We start from the raw sequence: 27,761 nt of genomic DNA on the forward strand, positions 1-27,761 counted from the left end.
CTGGTTCCTAGTTTTGGCGTGTACCAGACTTGGCTGGTGTGGCCATTTGTGGAGTGAGCCAGTGAATGGGGGAACTTTTCTCTCTCTCTCTATCTCTCTCTCTCTCTCTCTCTCTCTCTGTCATTCTGCCTTGAAAATTGGTAAAAAAAAGTCTTAAGAAACCAAATACAAGTGTCACAGCAGGATCATTTTTAATGGGTAAGAACTGGAAACCATTCCTCACAGACCACTTTCCCATTTTCTTTGAGGACAGAATGTGGGAATTTAAGGTGAAACATGGAGGAGCTGAGTAAAACACGAGGAAGCACTTTCTGACAGTAAGATTTTCCCCAGACATTTTTCAATAAGTCCTATATAGTATGAAAAGAATTTGATGTATGTATATGCTGCTGAAGCTGGGATGGAGAGAGTGAATTTTCTGTTTTCTTGCCCTGTATTCTCTGACTCAGTGGACATGGAAACCAATCTGACACAGTCAAGCAATTCTCTTGTGACTCAATTGCTCAGGAGAAAGGTAAAAGCAATAAGGAACTAAAGTCTGAAATGGCTATCTTGCCCACTCACCTAAAGAGGTTGGCAATTATATACTTTCCTCAGTTGTTCTCTTTCCAACGAATCTCCTGGTCTGAGTTACCTCCAGTTTTGTTCAGCTGTTGGTGCAGTAGATGGGCCAGAGACGCTGCAGGGCAGCAGCTGGGGTAGGAGACGAAAGAGGGTATCACAAACTATCACAAACGGTCCAGCTTGCAAATGCCTGTGGCGGTTTTCACACAGAGCAGCTGTGGCCTCTGTGCCCACCCGTTTCTACTCTCACTGGGTTCAGCAGCGTGGGGGTGTGAATTGTGCTCTGCCTTGGTGCTCTACCCCTGCAGGGTGAGATGTTGCACCTTCAGAGGTGGGAGTGAAACTGGCTTTCTGAGCTGAGCTGGCTGCGCATCGTTCCTTTGGGGATGACAGTGGCCCTAAAGTAGCAGCTGCAGGGCTGCTGCCCAGGTAAGGAATCTTCCAGGAGTCAGGCTGACCTGGAACCTAAGTAGGAAAGGCTTAGGGGAGGAATCAAAATCCATAGTGAGCCATAACAATACGAATGCTCTAAGGAAATCATGGGGCTAACAGGAGGTGTAAGGATTCTTATCAGAACCCCCGATGTCCAGGTGCGTTCATTACTCAGGGTCAGGGTCAGTTTCAGGGCAGCAGCGATAAGGAACATTGGCTGCTGTGGAATGGAAGAAGTCAGTCTGATCCCCAGGAGGTGAGAGGAAGCAGGAAAGCTGACACAGACGCAGCATCATGCTGGGCTCAAACCAGCCACTTGAACTTGATCCTTGCTCTGGAAGACCTTAGCTACATTTTAAAAACTCTTTGTGCCTCAGGACCATTCTCTCTAAAGCAGACAAAAATTATACCTGCATCATGGGGTTGTTATGGAGGTCAAATGTGATAATCTGAGAAGTGCATAGACAGTACTTTGGGTAATGATGGAAGTGTTCTTTGGACTGCCCAGTTCAGTAGCTTCTAGCTGCAGGTAGGTACAAGGCACTTGAAATTTTTTTAAAATTTATTTGACAGGTAGAGTTATAGACAGTGAGAGAGAGAGAGAGAGAGAGAGAGAGAGAGGCAGACAGACAGAGAGAAAGGTCTTCCTTCTGTTGGTTCACTCCCCAAATAGCCACCACGGCCAGTGCTGCGCCGATCCAAAGCCAGGAGCCAGGTGCTTTTTCCTTGTCTCCCATGCGGGTGCAGGAGCCCAAGCACTTGGGCCACCCTCCACTGCCTTCCCAGGCCACAGCAGAGAGCTGGACTGGAAGAGGAGCAGCAGGGACTAGAACCCCGCGCCCATATGACACCGGCCCCATAGGCACTTGACATTGACTAGAGATACTAGGTAGGAAGCTAGACATTAGCCTATGTGTGTGACAGGGCCCCAAAGAAAACAAAGTACCTGCGGAAAGGAACGTAGCAGCCTCTTGCAGCCTCAGAAGCACATCTTGGAAGCAGCCCAGTATTTTACACTACAAAGTCCTGCCCATACCCCAGTAACTTTATAGGTGGTCCCGGACTTCACGCAGGGAAAGCACCCTAGGAGAATCCTCTCTGCTCAGCACCCAGTCTGATGACATTGGGTAATAAAACCTTGGGAGAAATTTTACCTATTTCATACACAACAAACCTTTGTCCAAAAGAGGGAGGGGGGAAGGAGAAATGATGGGAAGAAGTGGACCCCACACCCTTGAAAACCTCCCATCTAAATGTAAACTTGGCACTGTCTCTCCTTGCATCTGCAGAGGTGCCCATCTATTCTGATGGATGCCCTACCCCATGAAACCTTGCTACCTTGCTTACCACCACTATCTCAGTGCCTAATTCTTTCTTGCACAAAGACAAGGACCTCTGTTCCAGATATCTCTAATAGAGACCGAGGAGCTGAAGTCCTAATGGCTTTTATTTTAGTTGAAATTTAAAGAACTCCATGTGGGAACTGGGATTGTGGTGTAGCAGGTAAAGCCATCACCTGCAAAACCAGCATCCCATATGAGTGCCAGTTTGAGTCCTGACTGCTCAGCTTTCAATCCAGCTCCCTGCTAATGGCCTGGGAAAGCAATGGAAGATGACTCAAGTGCTTGGGCCCTTCACCCATGTGGGAGACAAGGAGGAAGTTCCTGGCTCCTGGCTTCAGCCTGGCCCAGCACTGGCTGTTGCAGTCAGCTGGGAAGTGAACCAGCATATAGAAGATCTTTCTCTCTCTGCCTCTCTCTCTTTGCCTTTTCTTTTCTCCCTCTGTTACCCTGACTTACAAATATATATATATATTTATTTAAAAGGTTTATTTTATTTATTTGAAAGTCAGAGGTGCACAGATAGAGAAGGAGTGGCAGAGAGAGAGAGAGAGGTCTGTCCACTGGTTCACTCCCCAGCTGGCCGCAAGTGCCGGAGCTGCGCTGATCCAAAGTCAGGAGCCAGGAGCCTCCTCCAGGTCTCCCATGCACGTTCAGGGGCCAAAGGACTTGGGCAATCTTCTACTGCTTTCCCAGGCCGTAGCAGAGGGCTGGATCAGAAGCGGAGCAGCTGGGACTCAAACCGGCACCCATATGGGATGCTGGCACGGCAGGCAGCAGCTTTATATGCTACACCACAGTGCTGGCCCCAATATATCTTTTTTAAAAGAGCTCCATGTGGCAAATGGCTTGCTTGTAGAACATCCCAGGCTTGGAGCCATGGTGGGGAGGTAGGAAGTGCCTGGTGAAGGTCAGTTCCCTTTACAAAGACGCTGATCCAGGGAGCCCTGAGCCTCCAGAACCTTCCTCCCAACCTGAGCTTTAATTCCCGAGACCCAGAAGGATGCAGTAATTTGTGCAAAGGCATTGATCTCTACAGTCAGCCAGGACTAGCGCCACATCCCTAACTAGAACTAGAGTCTCAATGTTAGACCTATCCGAAAGAGCCTTTAACTCAGGACATGAGCTGCAAGACCAGGAGTAGGATGAAGAGAAGGTGGAGCCAGCCTGGGAATGAAGCTCTGGGCCAGGCTCACGTGGTAGGAAACTATGCAGCATCCAGTTTCCACCTTCAATCCTCACCCCCCCCCGCCGCCCCCTCCCTTCCTTCTAAGAAGACAAAGAGTAGGGATTCTTCAAAGGGAAGACTTCCTTTGTGTCAAGTCAATAGCGACCTCTTGTGGCTATGAGGACAGGAGTGCCCTAAGGAGGGAATCTTTAACAGTGAATGGGCATTCTTGACTTCATCCACTCACCTCACCCATCCTTCCATCAATCCATCCATCCCCCATCCTGTCCACCCAGCCACTCATCTTTCCTTCCGTCTACCCATTCATCCTCCGTTATCCTCCATCCCATCCACTCTTCAGTTTTTTCTCTGTGTTAGCTCTTGTACAATGCTTCGTCTATCCCTGACTCCATGAGATCAGAAAGAATGAGGCATAGTATACTCGGGTACAGTCTTTATCCTTATTTTCAAAAAAGATTTATTTATTAATTTTACAGGGAGAGAGATAGAGAGAGGAATAAAGATACAGTTGAGAGAGAGAGAGAGAAAGAGAGAGAGAGAGAGAAAGGGAAAGAGCATTTCCATGTACTGGTTCACTCTCCCCAAATGACTGCAACAGCCAGGGCTGGGCCAGGCTGGAGGCAGGTATCCCAAGTACTTGTCAGGGGGCAGAGCACTGTGTCATCTTCTGCTGTTCTCAGATGCATTAACAGAGAGCTGGATCAGAAGAGCAGCTAGAACTTGAACTGGTGCTCTGGTATGGGATGTCGGCATTGCAAACAGCAGCTTACCCACTGTGCCACAGTGCCGGAATCTCTTTGTGTTCCTTAAAGCATTTTCTCCCATGTCTCCACTATTCTGTTTATCATATTGTATTATATTTATTTTATTGTCTTTTGCTACTTCCAGTCTGTGATCTCATCAAAGTCAAGGACTGAATCTAATTCATATTTGTGTTCCTGGCCTACCACAGTATGAGTTCAAGATAAACCAAGGTACTTGTATGATTTTTAATTCTGGAGTCAGAAGCATATGGGTCATAATCCTGATTATACTGCTTACTAGGTGGCAAACTTGGGGCCATTACTTAATCTCGTAAAGCTTCAGCATTTAAATTTTTGGTAAGAATGACATCCTAAAAATATTTCTAGTATTATACTTTTGCACACATAGTATCTTGAACATTCACCTCTTCACAAGAAATTAGATTATTATATGTCTTTCTAGAAATCTTACACTAGCAAGGCTATATCACCCTTTTCTCTCTCATAAATGCAATCAGTCTCAACCAGATCTTTCCCATAGAAGTTTCTGAAAGGCTCAAGTCCTTTTCATTATCAAAACCAAGCCTAACCAACCCAACAACCCTTCCCTTGGTTCTACACCCACCATGAGCTCCCTCTCACAGTCTACTTGAAAGCGTGGTCTATGGCAGATCTTACCAGCTTGTGCTCTGAGACACACTGGTGTGCTTCAGACAGCTACATGATCCTCAGCCTCAGAGAAGCGGGGTAGAGCCATCTTTGCAGCTGGAGGCATCCTTGCTCAATTACCCATTCTATTTCAGCACCATGTTCTGTGTGTGCCGCAAAGCAAACATGTTTAGGAACCGTGGATGAGTGTTTGTTAGCCTCTCACTCAACTCAGCCACTCTGATGTGGCTTCGGCCTCTTTCCCGTCTCCAGCACACCCTAGGGTTTCCGTCCTCACCTTGTCTGAGTGCACGCTAACATCAGTATCACTGATTATCTCCTCCTTTAAATGCACTCCCCTTCTAGTTTTCCCTCCCCTGTCTCCTGGTACCTTCCTGCCACACTCATCTGCAGGCTCTGCCCCCTGCCGGTGGTGCTCTGAAGGACAGCTATAGACCCAGTCCCAGGCCCTTTTCTCTTCGCTTTCCGTACCCTCTCACTTAGCAATCTCACTTGTGCCTGTGGTCTAAGTGACCACTGTAACCTACTGCATCTCAGACCTGCTTTCCTTGCCCAAGCCACAGCCCTGGGTTTCAGATACGCCCATCCAGAGGCTTACTTGAGAGCTCCACTTAGAGGTCGTGGAGGCTCGAAACTCAGTCTGCCAAGACTGGACTCAGCCTCTGCCTCCCAACCTGGTCCCCTTCTGGTGTTGCCTTGTGTGAGCCGAAAGGACCAGTCACTGATACATCATAAGCCTGAGTGTCATGACTGATTTGCCCCCAAATACAAGTAAGCCCAGTGAAAACATCCCCATTAACATGACCCTCTGTATAGTAGGTGTTGTATTGTGGATATGTGGATGTGTGTCTGCTCTTTGTATTTCTGTTTTTTTTTTTTTTTTCCAAATCTCCCCACTGCTTACTCTTACTGTCAGTCTGGCACATCCTAGTTGCATCTTAGATTCTGAGCTGTAGTATGCTCCCTGGAGAAATTCGTTCCTTACCTAGGCAGAACCAGGTGCACATACAACCCCTGTCTTAGCAGTTGGCATTTTCACTCTGAATGATAATTTCTTCCGCAAACATCGCCCCACAGGACTGCACGCCCCCGGAGGGCAAGGACCGTGTTTGTCTTGTTCTTTGCTTAGCTCAGTGTCTAACATAGAGTGTATTCATTGCATACCTGTGATAAAGCTCCCGCTCTTGCGCAGTGACAGTCAGTGAGACAGTTGCTGAACTGCGGTCTCCCAGCCTCCTGTGGTCCTCTCGCCCTCGCATCCATGACGTGAGATGCCTGTACCAGAGTGTAGTTGCTTAACTCTGAGCTAGCCTAGTATCCAAATACCTCACTACTTTAATACTTTCCTTAACTAGTTTCTTCGAAGGACAATTCCTTTGAGTCACAACTCCACGTTCCATCTCTATCTCCTTACTTTCAATTTTATACACACTCATTACATTCCTCCTGGCATGTGCTTTCCTAGGTAGCAGGTCGGACTTTCCTTAGTGGGCTACACACAGGACACCCTTGACTGACAGAAGCAGCCTTAGAAGCTAAGGATGGGGCTATTGTAAAGGTTCATAACTGTTAAACCTTGCTGGATTATAATTGTGGTCAAAATACAACATCACTTTTATGAAGGTACTTCAAGAAGTTCATAGTGAAATGTAATGAAAAGACAAAAATATAAATATGAACTTTATTTCTCAACATAATCTCCCTCAGGTTCGTGACACTTTTTTTTTTGACAGGCAGAGTGGACAGTGAAAGAGACAGAGAGAAAGGTCTTCCTTTTCCATTGGTTCACCCTCCAATGGCCGCTGCAGCTGGCGAACCGCGCTGATCTGAAGCCAGGAGCCAGGTGCTTCTCCTGGTTTCCCATGTGGGTGCAGGGCCCAAGGACTTGGACTATCCTTCACTGCCTTCCCAGGCCACAGCAGAGAGCTGGACTGGAAGAGGAGCAACCAGGACAGAATCTGGCGCCCCGACCGGGACTAGAACCTAGGGTGCCAGTGCCGCAGGTGGAGGATTCGCCTATTGAGCCACGGTGCCGGCCTGTGACACTTTTGTAAGCAATGGTATTAGCCATTAAGTTAGCCACAAAGAACTGAAGGGGGCAGGCATTGGCATAGCAGTTATGATGCCTCTTGGGATGCCGGCATCCCATATTGAGTGGAATTCCTGGTTTGAGTCCCAGCTCCTCTGCTTATGATTCAACTCCCTGATAATATAACTCTTAAACAGCAGATGATGGCTCAAGTACTTGAGTCCCTGACAACAGGAGATCCTGAGGGAGTTCTAGGCTCCTGGCTTCAACCTGGTCAGCCCCAGCCATTCTGGCCATTTAGGGAGTGAACCAACAGATGGAAGATTTTTCTTTTTGTAACTGCCTTTCAAATAAAATCTTTTTTGAAAAAGAGAGATTATGGAATTGTGCCATGGAAGGGGCTGAAAGCTGCCGGAGGCTTACTCTTCTCTGGGGATTGAAGAAGAAAAGCATGTATAATTAAGCGACAAATTGGATTTTTTTGGCTTTTGTGTTTATCATTGTCAAATATAATCTGTTTCATGCATTTATGCAGAATGCATAAGAGAGGTCAGATTTAATTTTCTTCAGTTTGCTTATTTTCCCCTCCAGTTCCCTGGGTAGATGCAGAACCCAGATGGAAACTGGGAGACTTGTGCATTTGTGGGAGATGGTGGTTAAGGGCTTAGTGTACTGGGCCCTGGGAGTTAGACACCCATGGGCAAGTACAAAATAAAAGGAGGTAATGAGATATCTTGGAAAGAGCACGGGATTTGGAGTCAGAGCAGAGCCCTGGCTGAGCTGAAGGAAGTCGCCCACTGTGCATTCCATTCTTGTTCCTCTGCTCAGGGTACTTCCTGCGTGCACTCCCTCCACTTTCCCTACTGCATTCGTTCCCTGGGCATGCGGACATGCATCACCTAAAACAGGAGGAACGTCTCCCTTGCCTCATGCGTCCCTGTGGGTTTCCACTCTGTCTCTCCTCCCTCCACACCCCAGCTTCTCAAATGACTCACTGACACCATCTCCTCTTCTGCACTCTCCTCACTCCCCAACATGGATGGTCGGGTCTCGGCTTCCACCACTCCACTGAAATGCTTTTGTCAAACTCACAAAGACTGCGGTTAGCTCCAAACGGTGGTTCCCTACTCTCCGCTTATTTGGCTGCTCAGTGGCGGTTTCGTCAGCTGAACACTGCTTCCCCGTGGAAATGTTTTTCTTTCTTGGCATCCAGTGCATTCACTCCTGCTTTTGCTCTTGCCTGGTTGGCCACACGTGTCTGCTTGTTGGATCCTTTTTTCCCTGACACACAAGCAGGGATACTCAAAATTTAGTCTTGGGCCCCTTCTCGTCTCTTCCTTTAACATTTTTTTTTTTTTTGATAGGCAGAGTTAGACAGTGAGAGAGACAGAGAGAAAGGTCTTCCTTCTGTTGGTTCACCTCCCAAATGGCCGCTACGGCTTGTGTGCACCGCCGATCCGAAGCCAGGAGCCAGGTGCTTCTCCTGGTCTCCCATGCTGGTGCAGGGCCCAAGCACTTGGGCTATCCTCCACTGCCTTCCCAGGGCCACAGCAGAGAGCTGGACTGGAAGAGGAGCAACTGGGACAGAATCCGGTGCCCCAACTGGGACTAGAACCCAGGGTGCCGGCGCCGCAGGCGGAGGATTAGCCAAGTGAGCCGCTGCGTTGGCCAACTTTGACATTTTAAAAATGCATTTATTTGAGAGGCAGAGAAACAGAGGATAGAAAAAAAAGAAAGACAAAGAGAGAGAGAGAGAGAGAGCTCCCTAAATGCCTGCAACAACCTGGGCTAGGCCAGGCCAGTGCTAGGAGCCTGGAATTCCATCTGGGTCTCCCATGTGATTAGCAGGGACCCAACTAATTGAGCCATCACCTCCTGACTCCCACGGCACACATTGGCATGAAGCTGGAGTGCGGAGGCAGAGCTGGGTGTGGAAGGCCGCTACTGTGATGCGGGACATGGGCTTATTAACTGGTGTCTCATGTGCTAGGTCAAATGCCCAAACCAGGGACTGTAAACAATACGCTGGGGCACTCAGGCTTACACCTCTGCACCTACCCCCGACCTGTCCCATGGGCTTAGATCTGAAGATGGTTGCTGTCTCTTCTCCACTTCTCCACTTAGGTGGTTAACAGACATCTTTAACTCCTCCTCCCTCTCCTCCCTCCTGGGAACAAGCCAAGGCACAGTCTTTTTCACTGTCCCTGCCCTCCCCCACTGGTTTCCTCATCGCAGACAGAAACCTCAGCGTCTTGCTCACATCTCACCCAGCACCAGGCTCTAGCTGTTCGGGTTCAGAATACACGCTGGGTCCACCTCGTTCTTTCCACCCCTCCCGCCTCCATGACCAGGAAGCTCCCCCACATTCTGACCTACATTAATAAAGGCCTCTTAGTTTATCTCTGTGCTTGTCCTTTGTTTTCTGTCTCATGTGCAGACAGTGATTACACAGCGCTTACACTCCCTGCCTTAACGCTCCCCATCCATGCGGGGCCCCGCCTCTCTCTCCGGCTGTGCTCAGGTTGTGCCCCCTCCTACCATGTTCTGGCTGGGCTTCTGGCTTGGCTCCTCCTTCTGCACCTGCACTTGCTCTTCCCCTACCCACCATCTCCTTCTACTCTTCTTAAAAGTGAACAAGCAAATGATACACACACGCACACATACACACAGACATAATTACACAGTCACAAAAGCATAGCAAGTAATGTAAGAAGCACCCCGGTGCCCACAACCCTGCACTATTTACAGTTTCTGTCCTATTTGCTTCAGGTTTTGTTTTCCTTAGAGACACAAATAGCACAAAAGGAGGGGACCCCTGTGTTCTCCTCCCCGGAGTGACCCCTCCCTTGGGAACTTATCCTTTCCCTGTCTGTTTCACAAGGGCCTGCCCCTCAACACTACCTGGCATTGTTTGCACTCTTTACAGTTCTATGTCCCTGGCTCACCGCAGCAGGTCCCTGCCGCCCAGTCTCTCCCTGTGCAAGGTTCGTGCTGAGGATCTGCACTGACAGGTGCGTTCTCCCAGCACTCAGTTGCACTGTGGGTAGTATTTCATTGGCTACAGTTGCCCAACTTTATTTGTCTATCCTCCTAAGGATGGATAATGATGTCATTTGCTATTTTTGGTCTCCAGAAAAAGCACTGCCAAGAACATGTGTGCTTGTTTCTTTGGGCACACAGTTGAGATTTTTGCTAGGGTAAAAACCTTAAAAACAGAATTTCTGAATAACAGACCATGTGCCTCCTCAACTTCACTAGACAGTCCTGGATTGCTCCTCAAGCTGTTTGAACAAATTTTAAACCTCAGCGTGGGCGAGTTTCCTGGAAGGCCTCATTCGCCCCGGTGGAGCTGCTGAGCTGGACAGGGCCGCCAGGGGACGCCGTGAATCTCGCTGGAACGCAGGGCAGGCAGCAGGGGCTGGGCCCTACTCATTTTTCCTCTTTGGTCCAGGGGCTCTGCGGGTGGATGTGGGGGATCCTAGAGACACCTCTGGGGCATGGTCCAACCCCTAGGTCACAGGGAGATGGAGTCTTAATCCTCTTATTTAACTCTCTTCTAAAATCTGAAAGCAATACATAACAAAAACTTCTGAACTAAAACTAAAACACAAACACAAAGCGGCACATTGTTAAGACAACATCTATATGCTTAACATCCAAAGTGTACAGGTCTGATATTTTAACATCTTTATTTGCATGAGTTATTTTTGTTAGGAAATGAAGAATTCGAATTAAACCGATAGCTCTCCTTCCCTGCCTCCCCCCTCCTTTCCTTCTAGGAGGCTGCTGCGACTCTGAGTTTGGTGCCTGTACAAACCATTTATTTTTATGACATATGTATGTATCCATAAATGATTTATACTAGTGTTTGTTTTTATTCACACAAATAATATTCTGCAAATGCTTTTCCTGCCCATAGAACATCATTTCCAAACTATTCCTATGTTGATGCTGGTGTCCCCAACCCAGTGTTTTCCCATTCTTTCAAAGGTGTACTTTTTTAAACCTTTAAAAATATTTATTAATTTTTTATGTACTTGAAAGGCCAAAGGAAGGCAGAAGGGAGGATGGGAGGGAGGGAGAGAGAATCTTACATCTGCTAGTTGACTCCCCAAATGCCATCATCAGCCAGGTTGGCACCTGGTCAAGCCAGGAGCCTGGAACTCCATCAAGTTCTCCCATATAGGTGGCGGGGACCATGCACTTGAGCCATTATTTGGTGCCTCCCAGGGTACACATTATCAGGAAGATGGATTAGAAACAGAGGAGCCAGGACTGGAACAAACTCTGGTATGGGATGCAGGCATCTGAAGCAGTGGATTACTTCTCTGCACCACGCCTGCCCCTGAGAGGTGCACTTTTAGATTACTGTCAGTTGTTGGCTATTTAAATGATGCTGTATATACACTCACAGGGGTAGAGATTTTTATCTTTTTGATACTCACCTGAAGTTCTCTGACTTTCTTGCAATAGAAATAGTGAAGAGGCCAACATGAAACCCAGACAAGGTTTCCTGGGGGCCTGTGGTGAGCACAAGGGAGGCAGCAGGGTGGGAAGAGTTTCTACCAACTGGCTCCCCAGGGGGAGCTGAAGAGGGATTTTATTGAGTTTGGGAGGCGTGGCTGCACCCTCTGTCTCTGGCTCATCCCCTCAGTTTGGTTTGCACCTGGCTTGGTGTTCTGTGCAGCTGCTCTTTTACAGCATACCACATGTTCAAAATGGCAGTGTTGCTCACTACCCACACCCCACGAAGGTCACATGGGAGTCACATGGTGCATGCAGGTTAGTTAGGGAAGTCCCTAACAAGGCAGTAGCGGGTCTTTTGCGGGGTCTTTTGTGGTCAGAGTCTGGACACTCCTCACTCTTGATTGGTTTGGAGCTGGAGATGGATACTTGGTCAGGTCAGGAGGTAGATGCTTGTCAGATCAGAAGAGGCTTGATTTAGCAAGTCCTGTTTCTATTCTGTCTCATTTCATACACCCTCAGTGTTTAGCCCCTGGAATTGTTCTGAGCACACAGTAGGTGCTTAGGAAATAAGTGCTGAATTAACGAACCAGTGAATGGATTCATGCATGTCTCTAAAGGCAGAACTTGTCTATATGTATTCATATATGTATGAAGTGGCTAGGTTTTTGGGTGGATTCCTCATATCACTCTCCAAGGTTATCATACTAATTCCTATACTCATAGCAGTTTGAGAGTTTCCCATTTCCCCTTGGCCTTGACAGTTTTCATACTTTGAGTTTTGGGTTGTGTGTGTCCAGCCTTGTTGTGTTGATTTGTATCCCCCAAGCTCCTTTCTGATTTGCCTCACCTGGCTTTGCCATCGACTTCCTGTGTGGCTTCCAGGTAATCCAGAGCAAAAATGGGATTAGGATCACTCTCAAGGGAGCAGCCTGACTCTTGCATGACCTGGAATCCTCTGTGCTTTCTCCTCCTTTTCCCTGGGGGGATTTAAGTGCATGTACAGATTCTGGATCCCCAGGACTGAAGCGCACAGTGCGAGTACCCAGGGCCACCCTCCTTGCCTCGTCCCACCTTGGTCTCTGGAGGCCCCCACAAGGGGCAAGAAAGTGTTCCCTTGGTTCCCATGCAGGTTGGCTCTTCTGTAGGCCTCTAGCTTAAAAATCCAGCCAGGAGGGCCCCAAGGCGTGGGTGTTTTGGCGTTTGCAGCTGCCACGATTCCCCTGGGGATCCTGCATGCTCTTGGTGGTGGAGCTGTCTCTGGCGTTCCTAGCACTGCCCCTCTTTAGAACTGGGGCAACAAGCGGAAACACCAAGGTGCTGGACTGAGTGCAGCATCATGTGTCACTGCCTCCAAGGACATCAGAATCAAGTCAACTGTGGTTTGGCAACGGCCTAAGACTAAAGATAGGGTAGCAGTGAATCAGCCAGAGCAGGGGATGTGCAGGAGCCAGTGCACGCCACCCTCTGAAAGACATATTTCCAGCATGTTACGGATGGCACTCACTTGAGCTCCTTTCCCATTTGAAAAGCAGTTAAAAATCCTAACAGGCAAGCCCAGAGGGTGAGCACTCTAACTTAACAACCCTTTTACTTTCTTCTGCAAAGCATTAAAGTCATTAACTTGCAGCAAGCAGGAAAAGCAAGTTCTTACTTAACTCTTACCTCCTGAAAAGTCTTAAAAAATCAGCAGTGGTGAGATCTTGTCTCTCTTTGACAACATTAAACCAGAAAGCATTGCTCTGCTGCTAAGTAACAGGGCTGTTCTGTCTGGGTGATTCATGAAATATTGAATCCAGTGACATGTCCTCTACTCAGGAACCCGTGGCGATGCTACCCTAGTGATCGGGTATGAGCCTAGCCCTTTGGCATGAGTTTCTGCGGTCCTCAACCTAACCATGTGTTTTCTGCCACCCACTAGAGGAGCCCTGTAGGTCCTCTATGTCAGTCAGTTCCCCATATCTTTCCGTTTCCTCACTGACACCCACTCATCCTGTCCACTTCTCTGAGCCTCCTTATGTGGACTCGCACCCAACACATAACACTGCTATTTTAAATAACATCCAACATTTGTATAACCTTCTAGGCTACCCAGCCACACCTTCTATATCCTTTTGAAGGTTCAGCTTTTTGAATTTTACCAGACACACTTCTGTTTTCAATGACTGTGTGTATTACATATTTGTTAATTATATGTATCCATCTTTGCATTGACACTTAAGAGTGCCCATGTGGGGTCAGTGCTGCGGCACAGTGGGTTAGTGCTCTGGCCTTAAGCACCAGCATCCCATATGGGTGCCGGTTCAACACCCAGCTGCTGCACTTCTGATATGGCTCTCTGTTATGGCCTGGGAAAGCAGTGGAGGAGGGCCCAAGTCCGTGGAGTGGGAGACCCAGAAGAAGCTCCTGTATCCTGGCTTCAGATCAGCACAGCTCCAGCCATTGTGGCCAGTTGGGGAGTGAACCATCGGATGGAAGACCTCTCTCTATCTCTCTCTGCTTCTCCTCTTTGTGTAACTCTGACTTTCAAATAAATAAATAACATTAAAAAAGTGCACATGTGTTATGTGTTCCTCCACTACATAATCTACCTTCTAGATGTATTTTTCCTGGTGTATTTGCCCACATGCAGACACTGAGGTAGGGGACAGCAAGTGAGTTAGTCACCATTTGTTTACTGAGCACCCATGTGCTAGGAATTGTGTTAGGTGTCAGAGGTATGGACACAGCGCTTGGATTCTAGCAAGAGAGAATGACTAAGTGAACCACTTCAGGCGAGCAAAGGCTTCCAAGTAGGACAGCTCCCTTGTGCACATGTAGGGGACTTTTGGAAACCTTTCTCTGGGGAAGTGATGTTTAAACTGAGACCACTGGGGCTGGGGAGGGATTAGGAGCTGGGTAAAGGGTCCCAGGCAAAAGGAATAGCAGGTGCCCAGACTGTTAAGTGGACAGAGTGCAGTAAAGGTTAGCTCAGCAGTCTAGGGCTTCCCAGTCCCTGCACTTCCAAAGGTCTTCAGCATTGCCCGCTGGCTAGCTCCCAAGAGACATCCTCTGAGCCCTTGGAATATCCTGCCTCATAAGAGTGTCTTTGTGCACCTGAGACCTTGGCTAGGGCAGATAGTTTATGCTCACAGTTTAGGATGTGCCTGTTTTAATGTGCCCAGGCCACTTGCAGTTTGACCCCTGCTGGGGCTGCAGGCTGAGGATGCAGGGCCAGTCATGCAAATATTGTGACTGACCCCTAGTGCAACTCAGGACACCAAGGCTCTGGGCACCATCCTTGGTTGGTGAAGGCATGTATGGTGGCACACGTTGTTGATGAAGAATTAAGTGCTGTCCATGAGACTCCACTGGGAGAGGGTACCTGGAAATGTGGGCCTGGCTGCTTCTGGCCTCTGCCCCAGTTGAGCTCCTGCCTTTCTGATTTTAACCTGTGTCCTTTTACTGCAGTGAACTGTGAACAGGAGTGGATCAGCTTTTCTGAGTTCTGTGAGTCCTTTTGGGGTGGTTTTGGGGATCCCCAGCACAGGTGAAACTGAGAAAACAAAGGTGAGGGAGGGGAGCAGCTGAGGTGAGGGAGGGGAGGTAGGAAAGACGTGGGACCTCAGATCCTTACAGATCATGGTTAAGAATGGCTTGGCCTTTGGCATGATTCCAGGGTGGTCATTTTGTTAAACTCTATGCCGTGGCACTTGGCTGCACCCAGCATCAGCTACTCCCTTAAGAGTACCTGCAGAAAACACAGGACTCAATGTGTTTGCTGGGGGGTGGGAGACCCCAAAGGCACACAAAAACCTACTTAAGGGGTGAATGGTGTCACCTGTGGGATGGCTGCACTGACTGTCCCTTCCCATGAGGCGACCTTGGGTTTGGAGCAGTCACTGACTCAATGACTATTGGTAAAGATGACACACTGGTGCGTTTATTCTCAAACCTATGGGGAAAAAAATCCCAGAACTGTTTGCCATATGGAATGCCACATATTGAAAATTCAGAGGTGATACCACTAATTTGTTTCAGAGTCACATATTCGTGATGACAGAATAAGGGAAGGGAAAATAGAATGAGAGAGAGAGAGAGAGAGAGGGAGAGAGACGAGAGGAGAGGTTGAAGCCATTTAAGCAATTTATTGTCACAAAGACTCAGCTGTCAAGGTTGCAAGTAAGTTGTCAAGTCCAAGCATGGATGGGGGATCCAAGAATTTGTCAAACTTCTGCTTGCTAGGCGCAGCATGCTGCTTTCTCAAGAGCATGCCTTTAATGCACGTTGGCCAGAGAACATCCCTGAAGCAATGGGAGAAGGGCTTGGTGGCTCATTTCTAAAGCAAAAGAGGCCTACACTTTGGATGGTGCTGGGACTTGAGGCAGAAGCCTGTGATGGATGACAGCTGAGTTGGTAGCCAGCCCACCCCCAAGTCAGAGCTGTGCTACTGAATGCTTGGCCTGAACTCAGGGAAGCCAAGTGATCACAGAGCTCTGCTGATAGCCCGTGAGTCCAGATGCCTGGACTCTGCCAACACAGAGGCTGTTACCTATTTTCTAATTACGACAAAGTGTCTGGTCTCTGCTCTCAGGAGGGAAGGCTGTTTATAGCCAGCTCTGGGTTTGAAGCCTATTGTACTGTGTGTCTTTGGGCAAGTTTCCTAAGACTCTCTGGGTCTGTTTCCTCAATTGTGTACTGGTTATTCTCATGGACTTTGTTCACAGGATTGCCTTTTCCTTGAGGACTGAATGAGATAATGTCTGTAAAGCACTTGGCACAGTGCCTGGCATGCATTAAAAGCTCAGACAACAACAAAGCCAGAGAAAGTATTGGGGTTTTTAGTAAGTCATCAGACATAAAAGGCATTTTGGAGGGGTGATGCTAGTCACACATGCTTCAAGAATGTCATGCTGGCAGAGGACATCCGTGTGCTCTGGGTCAGGTTTCAGTGGATGGGACAGAACTGCCCTGATGGATTACTTTCACTATTTAGGCCTTCAGTGCTCAGGTAAAGTTTTAAAGAGCAGCACATAACTTACGTGCTACTGACTTTAGCACCAGGGTTGCTACTGACCTCAGGTGCAAGGTTGTTCTGTCATCTCCTAACATCTCCCAAGAGAATGAAGAGGGTAGAACTTGGAGGGTATGCAGATAAGATGGCCCATGAGACCACACTCTGATCATGAAGGCACACAGTTCTATGTCATTAGAGCCAGAGATAGTACTGGCAGGCACCCACTGTGGACTCCCAAACACGACTTGTGTCTGTATTCCAGCTCCTTCAATATAAGTGTGTGGATCTGGGCATGATCTCAGTCTCCTCGTGTATTAAAAAAAGGAAAATGCTTGACTTGCAAAGTTGTTGTAAGGATAAAATAATATAAAGTAATGTAATAGAAACACCTGCTACATGGGAAGCTCTTCATAAATGATGCAAATTATGATCACATAAGTAGGCAAAGTACGGTCAGGACCAAGTTGAAATGTATTAGTGGTAACTGCTATTGTTCTGTGACAAAAACAATCCTGTGAGACCAAATTAGTTTCCTTCTCAGAAAGAATGGCAAGATACAGACAGCAGAAGGTTTGCTTTGAAGCTTGGCAACTGGATGCAGTTCATCTTGGGAAACAGTGTATGGTTTGGATCAATCTCTGCTCATTATTGTGCTGGGGAGACTGGATTTTGCTGATACTGGGCGGGGGGCAGATGGGACAGTCTGCACGAACAGACCTCAGCCAGAGGAAGATGAGTGATGAGCCCCCTGTGGACAGCATCCTTACATGTTATGAGCAGCTGGAAGATCAGCTGTACAGGCAGGGATCACACCTAGCTCCAGGGGAGGTGTGGGCAGCCTCAGTGCATGCGCAAGTGTGGGCTCACCTCCCCTTCTAGTCCTCTCGGCAGCAGGCAGTAGTGTGCGGGGATCCATGGTCTGTCAGGCAGTCATGAAATCTGGAAGCCCAAGGACCCAAGGGGGAGTGGATGTGGGACAACCAGGCCAGAAGGAATCTTTTCAAAGAAAAGTGTGGATGGTGCCCCTCCCCTGGTGACTCCAGTTCTTTTTGAATCCAGTTTTCTGGAAGACAAATCCAAGAGAGACTGGAACAGAGCCCAGATGATAGGGAGAGATGATTTCCAAACAGAAAAGTCTGCATTCAGCACAGAACCCATACAGAGAATAAGCAGGCATGGAAGTTGAAAAACACAGGAGTGGGAGTAGATGTAACTGCAGCTAGGCAACTCATTGAGGACGGAACCCCCCTGAATAGAGTCACTGGTGTCTCCCCCAGTCGCTTGGGAAAAGGCTGAGGAATGCGGGTGGGCTGCCAGACCTTGCTTGTGAAGGTAATGCAGCCAGACCTGGTCCTTTCTTCCCTATTAAGGCTGTGCATCCACAGGAGAAATGACCCAAGGATGTCCCCAAGTCTATCCCCGCAGGAAATGAACACTGATGACTGCATCTGGTGCTTGTTGGTCTGATGCAGACGTTCTCAACTGGGCCACATTTTGTTCCCTCAGAGGGCATCTGGCAATGTCTACAGAGACTCTTGGTTGTCACAACTGGGGGGCGGGGTGTGCTACTGATGCGAGGAGAGGCCAGCAAGTAGAGGCCAGGGATGCTGCTAAACACCCTGCAATGATAGCACCCCCAACAAGAAAATTATTCAACCCTAAATGTCAATAGTGCTGAGTTTGAGAAACCCTGGTCAGATGCAGTGCAGATGTTCCAGACGGAGCCAGCTTGTTCCTCTCACCCAGCAACTCTGCAGGGTAGAGGGGGGGAAAGGCCACGGCTAGCCTGTTGTCCCTCACTGGTGGACACACACAGATGAGTGGGTGATGAGAAGGCAAAAAAAATTGGGAGTGGGAATGAACCCAAAGGTAACCCTGGGCTAACTTCTCAAGGTAGGTGGAAGGATAAGGGCAGACTTTCTCATTTCAAGGCAACTCTTACTTATTTAAAAAGCGATTTCCTTAAGCACATAATTATATGTTTATTTCCCTGAGGAACTCTCGAAGCAGAGGAGACCTGCTTAAATTATGGGGATGGAGGCTGCACACAGGGCTTTAATGGGGTTAGAAAAATTTTCTGTCTCCTTCAAAGGAGCCTTGGGAGTGAGACAAGGGCAGATTCCTCTCCTGCAGTGCAGGGGATGTAGGGACGGGGAGTAAATAGGGCCAGAGAGGCTGATTGTATGGCCCCAGCAGGTCAGGGCAGAGTGAACTCTGGGAGGCAGCTTCTAGCCTCTCACCTCTCTTCCCATCATGGTAAGTCTCAGAACAAAGGGGATGGGTACAGGAAGTGAGCCATTCACTTTCTTCCTGTCCACTCCCTTCACATCACACACACACACACACACACACACACACACACAGGTTCCTCTGGAGGATGCTCTGGTTTGCATCAAGAAACACAATGGGGCCATGCGGTGGGAATGGGTAGGGTGGAAAAGCTTTTGGGGAGAGAAGACTAAGGGTTTTATTCAGTGCATCCTCTCTTTGCACTATTTTTCATTCCTCTGTTGCAGCCCGAATGCCTGGAACTGTAGGTTTCTTTTCCTTGGGAGAGTGGGGTCCAAGGAATGAAGTGAAGGAACTGACCTCTCAGATGTGATGCACAGAAGGCAACGGGGGGGAGGGCATCTTACAGTCTCTGACTAGGGAGACTTTGGCTGATTTACCTTTTATGTAAGGGTGAGCTGGATGGGGGTGAGTTGCGAGGTAGTGGTGGAAAAAAGTAGGAGTGGGTGGTTTAGTCCTGGGTCTGACCTAGACCTCAGAGATGGGGTCTGCAGGGGGACACCTCCTCCCTCCTCTGTCTCTACCCTACCTGCAAAGCAGGTCTACCGTGGAGTCCATTCTATGTGCTTGAGCTCTTTCTATGTCCATATTCTTGTGAGCTTTTGAGAACAGAAACCATGTCACATCTCATTGGGGAGCCTCTGTATGTAACAGAGCCTGGTCCACACAGGCACTTACTATGTATTTCACGATGAATTCTACCTTATCCAGCCCAGCCCACTCTAGCACAAGAGGACGGGAATTCACCCAGACACTGTAGCAAATTGAGTCCATTTGGCTGGTGTATGCCACTCCTCCCATCTGTTAGATGTCAAAAGCATATACTGATGGCACAATGGGACTTAGCAAGATAGAAGTGGAGACGATATCTGAGAAACATGGCTAAGATTCATAGTCCTGGAGGTCTTCATTTAATCATTAACGATCTGCATCCTTAGGCCTGATATCGTGGGGGTGGCACAGTAAGCTGGAGATGCCACATGAGCCTAGCAGCACTGAGGCTGGCAGGAGGGGCCCGTCCCCAGAAAACGGAGTTGGTGGTCACCTGTGAGCTTGACGTCCAGGCCTTCTCCGTACTGAGAGGGACAAGGGTGACATTTGTGGGGCAGATGGGCCTAGACTGAGGGGTCGTGCCAACAGGGGTGCATTAGAGAAAGCTGCAGGGTGGGGGGGGCTCAGGTGCCATGGGTTTGCATGTTTGTCAATGCCCAGTGCTCCAGAAGCCATATCAAGATACACAGAATTTCAGCATCTTCAAGAGGCAGAACATACGTGTCGTAGCCGTGGCCTATCCTTCCACTCTCCTGGGGGCTCTCTGAGCCTTGGCCACCTCAGCCAAAGAATGGAACCGGCTTTTGCCTTTCCTGTATCTCTGGCCTTGCGTGAGATGCAGAGAAAACAATGTGTGGGAGTACTCTGTGGAGTGCTATGCATTGTGAGCTGGTTCTTGAAGGTTATTTGCTTCAAGAAAACAGTTCAGGGCTCCCTTCAACTCCCACCTCAACGGGGTCCCAGCCATCCCGTCAACCAGGACCTGCCTGCAGGGGTGGCTACTTGAGTCTCTTGAACCAGCCAGGAGCCGCAAGGTTAAATCCTTTAGTCCATTTCCCTTCATCTCTGGCCCTGTCTACCCCATAGGGCGGGACAGGAGGAGCCCGGAGAAGGGTGCCGAGGCTGTTACTTAGTTCGCTGGTAGAACTGGAAGACGGCCTTCTCTTGTTCATAGGTCTCGATGGAGCCAGGTCGCAGGCGTCGGATTTCAGCAATGGCATCGCCTGCAGCCAAGCCCTTCTCCTTCACCAGGTAGCAGGCCAGCATGGTGCCAGTGCGGCCATAGCCCAGGGCGCAGTGCACTCCCACCGCCTGTGAAGAAGAAGTTGAGGGTGTGGAGCCCAACACCCTCCCCGCCATTCTTGTGCTGCTCACTGGGATCAGTACCCTCCCCACAGCGGCTTCTCCAGGATAGGCCCAGGGCTCTTTTCATGCCTTCAGAGGGCAAGTGACATCAGTCAGGGAGGGTGTCCCTGCACCCCAGTGGCTAGGAAGCCTCTGAAGTGGCTGGTTCCAGAGCCAGGCTCCGGGCCTCCATCCACACAGCCTTCTACCTGTGCTATCCACTACAAGGGCCTCTATGCATGGCTCCTGTGTACTTAAAATGTGGCCATTTCAAATGACATGCGGGGTAAAACACACACCTGAGTCTGAAGAGGCAGTACAATAAAAGGAAAGCAGCTGTCTACTATTTCAGAAGTGGGCATTACTCCGTACTCGCATCTCATATTGGAGTGCCTGGTTCTGCTCCTGGATACTACACTTCTGCTCTAACTTCTGAATGCTAATGTGAACCCCAGGTTCATGTAGTTGGGTATCTGCCACCCATGCAGGGAAACTGGACTGAGTGTGGGCTCCTAACTTTAGTCTGGCCCAGACCTAGCTGTTGCAAGCATTTAGGGAGCAAACCAGTGGGTGGAAGATCTCTCTTCATCTGTCTTTTTATACCTTTCTTATAAAATGAAAAACAAATTTTTAATTTTACATTGACTGCGTGTTTAAATGATAATATTTCTGACTTACCAAGTTAATATTATCCAAATTAACTTCACCTGCTTGTTTTTACTCTTTAAAACATGTGATCGCTAGAAAATTTAAAATTACATATGCAGGTGCTTTGAAAGCCTTGTGGAAAATGAAATGAAATTTATTGTGGTGCAAAAAATTTTGAAACCTATGCAAAGGGTTGTCAGAAAAGTTCATGAAAAACATATATCATGAAAATACTTTTCATGGATTTCAGATTTTTTTTGGAACCAAAACGAGCTTACCTTTCAATTCTGCTCTCTGAACTTTTTTAAGTGCCCTGGTATGAGAACATAGCTACGGAAACCGGAAAACAGGCTCGCTCTGACTTCACCTTGCACTTCTCCCGAGTCTGTCCAGCCTCTGCCCTCTCAAGCGCTGCCTAGCCCTCTCCCCTTCGCTCCTCTGTAGCGTCCCCATCATCTTCCCCGTAAGGGCCTCCCCGCAGCCAGCTCCGCCCACGTCCCCAGCTGAGTCCGGCCAAGTCCCGCCCTCCCCGCGCCGACCCCGCCCGCTGACCTCGCCCCGCGCGTTGGCCTCGTCCACGATCTGCACGAAGCGGTCGATCTGGTTGGGGGCGGGCGGGCAGAAGTCCGGGATGCGCAGCCGGTGCACGGTGAGGCCCGGGCAGCTGTCGCTGTGCGGGGGCCCGCGCTCCGTCAGGGACACCAGGTGCCGCACTCCCAGCTCAAGCAGGAACTGGTAGTGGGCGGGGAGCCGCGGCAGCGCCAGCCCCGCCAGCCGGCCCGGCAGCACCCAGGAGAAGTTGGGGGGCTGCACTCCCATGGCTGGGGGTCACCCGGGGCGAGGCTGGCACTGCTAGAGCCGCCCTCCCGTCACCTCTATTCGGGCGGGCAGTAACCGGCCACCTACGCGGCTTCGGCGCCGACCGGGCCACGTGGGTTGCGGGACCCCGCCCCCGGGTCCGGTCCGCCGCTGGGGATTGGTCGAGCCGCCCGGGGGCGTGGCTAGAGCGCGGTCCTCCAGGCTTTGAGCAATGCAAAGTGGCAGCGCGATCCACCCCCCCACCGCCACCGCCCCCAGGCCCGCCCAGGACAATCGTTGGTTGGTTGCATCATCAATAATGGGCGGGATTACTGCAGCCGTGCGCAACCCAAACAGCCAAGCAGGAAAACCTGGAACGAATGAATTGTTTTCTGTGGCTGAGACAACACGGGGTCGGGCTCTGCTGCGCCCTGGCGGTGTGTTGGTGTTACTGCAACTCTGGGTAGCCGCCTCTGCCTCCCTAAGGCCTGGGCCACACTTTGTCCAGGGGGATGGGCAATCTCTCCTGTGACTGACAAGTCGTTATCAGTATGGCTTTTTGAATTCTCCCAGTATGAGGGAATCACCACCGCACGGACACCATCCTTATTTTCCCATTGCTGGAACTACTAAGAATTCTGGGCTACCCTCTAACACTCTGAGATCTTACCAAGACAATAACTACAGTTGTAGTACTACTAATAATAACCAACCAATTCATGTATACTGAGCATCTACTACGTGCCAGCTACTCTTCTAAGTATGTTACATGTATTAATTCATTTAATCACCACGATAATGAGATAGGTGACCTAATAAACCCCATTTTGTACATGAGAAAATTCAGGCACTGAAGAGGCAAGAGGCTCAGGAACTTTTTTTTTTTTTTTTAAGGAAAGGGTTTATTGGGGGAAACCCAAAGGCTGGAGGGAAGGGGCGAAGAAGGAAAAAGAGCATAAGAGAGCGAGATCAAGAGAAAGAGAGGGAGAGAGATTAAGAGACAGAGAGAGATCAAGAGAGGGCCCTGTGTTCAGGACCTGGTCCTGTTAAACCTTTGCATGGGGGTCGGGTAGGGAAATAGGAGCAGTGAATCTCTTTAGGATGGGGGTGGAGCTGACACCAGTGGTTGGGCCATGCGGTCACTGGCTTCCAGCAATGGTGAGGGGTGGGGTGGGGTGGGGGGGCCAGAGCCTAGTATGGTGTTCAGGGCATAGATTGTGCCATAGATGACTGTGGCATTTTACTAACATTCCCCCCTCCCTTTTTTTTTATAAAGCAAGAGTTGTAAGGGATTACATTGGCCCCAAAAGTCCAGGAGGGGTAGAGGGTAGATGATCTGTCTTTAGAGCTACTTCCTGCTGGCATGGGACGACGAGGTACTCTCTGCTGGCATGACGTGATAGCTCAAGCCACTGTCTACTGGGTGAGGCTCGGGAACTTGACCAGCAGATGAATCTTTAACAGCACAGAACTGTTAATTAAACAAAATTAGTTTTTCATCATGTAACCATCCTCACACCCCAAATATGAACTGGTACAGATACCTGTGGGCTTTCTGAATTTTTTCTCTAGTGCACATTTCTTCCTATTTCAGGGTTTCCAGGCTGGCTGGATTACCCTGCACTGGGCAGGCTGGAGTTGATCAGCGTTGCTCTTGTCAGGTGGGGACCTAGATCTGAACAAGCTTCTTTAGCTGAGCTCTGAAGGGTGCAAATCTTTGGGCTTCTAGGGATGCAGAGTGACTGTAACTGTGAAAACTCCTATTGAATGTGCTAGTGTGTCGGGCCCTGTGGTAAGTGCTTTTGGAAGGGAGGTGCTCTATGTCCATTTTGTACGTGAGTAATCTGAGTCTGAGAGACGGTTAACACGGCCAGGCACAGGTCCTTCCCTCCTTCTTCCCCTTCTGCCTCCGACAAACACACTTGACCGTTTAAACCTCTGGCCCCAGAAAATGAAAAAGGATTTCTCCTCCCTTAGAGTTCAAAGTGTGCTCTGCCCCTGTGGAAAATGCACTTAACCATTTGCACACAACGGCTTTCTCCCCGGCTCCAGGAGCTGCCCCATCTCCCCTTTGCTCCCATTCCACAGCATCACAGCCCTGATTAAGCTCTTCCTGTTTGCACTCCCGGTCCCACAGAACTCCCTATCAGTCTCTCTAGCCCACCTCAATTCATTCCACCCCTCCCCAGCTGTAGGCTTTCTGCTGCCCATCACCCCACCTCCACTTCTCTCATTCTAATTGTGCCCCAGGCTTTCTGGTTGCCCTGCTCCTGGAGACAAGACTCCTGCTCTTGCTCCCTGCAAGTTAGTCATTCATCCCTCTGCCTTCCTCTTCTTTCTTCCCACCCTTCCTTCCTTGCCTCCTTGATGTCCTGTCCAAAGCCTGTCTTCTGCAGAGAGATTTCCCTCTCTCCCGAGCCCCTGTTAGTGACTTCCCTCCATGAGGGTCTCTGCAGGGCCGGAAGTGCTTCCAACCACACACCAGGGCTTCTCTATGGAAAGGCCAGGCTCCCTTTTTAGGATTTCCTTCCCCTCCTCTGCTGCTCCCCTCCAGTAGACCCAAGATGGAGAGGGCCAGCGTGATTGTTTCGTCTGTGTCCATCATCAAGAGAGTGACATTTAATTTTCTGTATTGGGACCAGGGAGTCTTAAGCTGTAAGAACAAAATGTCTCTGGTGGTGGCCTGGCCAGAACCCCTGCAACTAAGAACTCGAGAAGCCTGTCCCCCTGTTTCCCTACACAGGTAATACTGCCTTTCTTCCCTCTTTCCTCTGTACAGGGTTATTTGACCCTCAGGAAGGTTTAGACTCTTTGTGTCTCCTATCTCACGTTGTATCAGGATGCCTTCCCAGTATGGCAGTTCTTACACTGGATTGGGATGACCTGTTTGCAAAGGAACCAAGACTACTACTTCCAGGTTTGAACTCTACACAGCTAATATGGAGACTGACACAGAAGTGCTCAAAAATGTTCAATGATCAAATAAATGGCAAATTAAGTTAGTGGGAGGCAATGGCAAGGCTGTGCGCCTACATTGCTGAGGGGGGGCAAATGTGATTAGGACAAGGTGACAATGTGTATTTGTGGTTCTCTTTATTTGCATGGGTTGAGTGTTGTGTGGCACCTTTTTTGAGATGTGCTGGTCTATGCTTTTAAGGAAAGAATGACTGTGTCAGTATGATCCCAGCCAAGTCTAATTACTATTTTTGTAAAAAAGGGATAAATAAGACTTGTTCTTTATAGAGCATTGTTCCTGTGGTGTGCATGTCTGTGACAGTGTGTGTATGAGTGTGTTGGGGGACATATTCCTGGAAAACAATCTGTTGACACTGATAATGGGATGAGTAATAAGCTTAAGTAATTTCCCTGACTTCAAGGAATTTGCAACATACTTGGGGGGATTTAGACGTAGATATAATTATTCTCAGAACATATAATAAGGCACTAAATTACTCATCAAAGCAATCGTCATCATCTGACAATCAGGTAATATATATTAAGGAGATAATTGTTCAGGAAAAATAACAAGCACAAAAGAAGTCAGTGGGGAGGGGGAGGGAAGATAAGCTTAGTCTGGAACCAAAAGGAGAGGCATACGGAAGGTGAGGTCTCCCATTCTTGTTTTGTTCTCTGTCCATTGAAACACTCAACAGAAAGTTTTTTTTTTTTTTTTTGACAGGCAGAGTTAGACAGTGAGAGAGAAAGACAGAGAGAAAGGTCTTCCTTCCGTTGGTTCACCCCCCGCCCCCACATGGCCGCTATGGCCGACGCGCTGCTCCAATCTGAAGCCGGGAGCCAGGTGCTTCTCCTGGTCTCCCATGCGGGTGCAGGGCCCAAGCACTTGGGCCATCCTCCACTGCCTTCCCGGGCCACAGCAGAGAGCTGGACTGGAAGAGGAGCAACTGGGACAGAACAGGCGCCCCAACAGGGTCTGGAACCTGGAGTGTCAGTGCTGTAGGCGGAGTATTAGCCAAGTGAGCTGCAGCGTGGGCCAACAGAAAGTTTTAAGGCATCCTATCCTCCACCCACCCTACCCCAGTTATTTTACACACACACACACACACACACACACACATTTCTTGACCTAGTTCTTGCTCATGTTGAAGGCTTAGTTCCCTGATAGGCTTGATGCAGTTACAGGTGAAATTCAATTTAAAGAACTTCTTCCTCCAGGAAGGTCCTATGTCCCATGAACGCAAAGGATTGCTTGGGTTTGGGTTTCTGTGGGCCTTGGACTGCAGTCAGAATTCTCAGTGTCCTAAATGTTGTGATTTTTCTGTGTCTAAGGCACATCTCCCAGCTGGAACCCACTGATCTATAAACTGAATCTATAAAGAAGGAGTGGTGTGGTAGCCCTCCTCTGAGATGACCCCCATGGGCTATTCCCTGCTTTGTGAAGTCCTTTCTTACACTGATAGGGCCAGTTTCGGGGTATCATTAAGATATCATGGAAATTATGGTGTGTCACTTTCTTGGTGGGTCATAAAATGCCTGTGTGTGTGTGTGTGTGTGTGTGTTGCTGTGTCTTGGGAAGAAGAGTTGCCATGCGAAGCATTTTGGAGGAAGCTGACCTCCATGTGAGGATGTGAAAAGTTCATAGAGTGAGGACCTGAAGCTCCTACCAGCAGTCGCATAAGTGAGTAAGCTATTTTGAGAGTGGGTCATCCAACCCATCAAGACAATATTTGCTCATTATCATGACTGTGATTTCATGGATTCCCTCAATTACCTGGCTAAGCCTCTCCTTCTATAGAAACTGATATAATAAATATTTACTGTTTTAAGCCATCACATCTGTTATGTGGCAGTGAGTAACTAATGCTGATGAAAATATTCAGTTTGAAGAAAGGAAGAGAAGTCATTTCCAATAAACGCAAGAAGTGATATAAGATCAAAGTTAATTTAAACAGAAAGAAACATAAGCAATTGTGACATATGTCTGTGTGTGCTGTGATAAGTCACACTTTCTACATTTGGAGAACTATACTGTCTAAGGGAACAAGAGTAGTTGGGAGGTGGATGGTGTTGGGATGGAATATGTATGGTTAGAGATTAATAACTGGTTATGCCACAGGAAGCAAGAAATTAGAACAGGACACCTACCAAAAACAGGATCTCTACCAATTGCCCTACAAATAAATAGTGATGCTGCCCTGGTGTCTATTGTGTGTGCGTTGGATTTGGGGTTCTGAAATGGTCTGGGTGTGGCCAGATCACCTCGGACATTTAATATAGGTCTTTCCACAAGATGGCACTGATAGCTTTCCCTTGTTCCTCCTCTTTGCTTTGTCTTGTTGAAAAATTGGTGATTTGTGTACTGTTGTAAAACATAGTATAACTGAAATCTCACAATTTACTAGCTGATTTCTTGTTCCTTTGACAATTCTATTGCCAAAAATTTGTGGTTTTCCTTTAGACTGTCCCAGGAGCACATTGAAATGTCAAGTGAGGATGTTGGGGACTGCCGCCTTACTCCAGGTGCTGTTGTTCTGGGAACTGCAGACAGGGGAGGCATTGGGGGCCAGGCTTTGGTTTTTGAAAAGCTCTCCAACAAAAGCAGGTGAGAGCAGGCTCTGAGAAGAGGGGTCACCTAGTTAGGGAAGAGCCCCCTTTCCATTAAAACCATTTTTGGTGGATTCTCACTTCTGTATTCATGCTGCCTGGAGCCTCAGCAGTGTCTTAGCCTGGTTGACCCATTAAAGTC

General features: G+C 48.7%; 1 protein-coding gene across 1 annotated transcript; it reads right to left on the minus strand.

The window, feature by feature from the left end:
• Positions 1–19,603: 19,603 nt before the first annotated feature.
• Positions 19,604–22,217, minus strand: DUSP23 (dual specificity phosphatase 23). The gene is made up of 2 exons (XM_002715275.6): positions 21,812–22,217; positions 19,604–20,578 (listed from the first exon to the last, which is right to left on the minus strand). Exons 1-2 carry the CDS (start codon positions 22,076–22,078, stop codon positions 20,393–20,395), a joined length of 453 nt encoding a protein of 150 aa, XP_002715321.1. The 5' UTR covers positions 22,079–22,217; the 3' UTR covers positions 19,604–20,392.
• Between the last annotated feature and the right edge of the window lie 5,544 nt (positions 22,218–27,761).

Source organism: Oryctolagus cuniculus, chromosome 7 (assembly GCF_051225735.1).
Source record: "Oryctolagus cuniculus isolate XC-2025 breed Fujian yellow rabbit chromosome 7, ASM5122573v1, whole genome shotgun sequence".
In the NCBI taxonomy this organism is placed as follows: Eukaryota; Metazoa; Chordata; class Mammalia; order Lagomorpha; family Leporidae; genus Oryctolagus; species Oryctolagus cuniculus.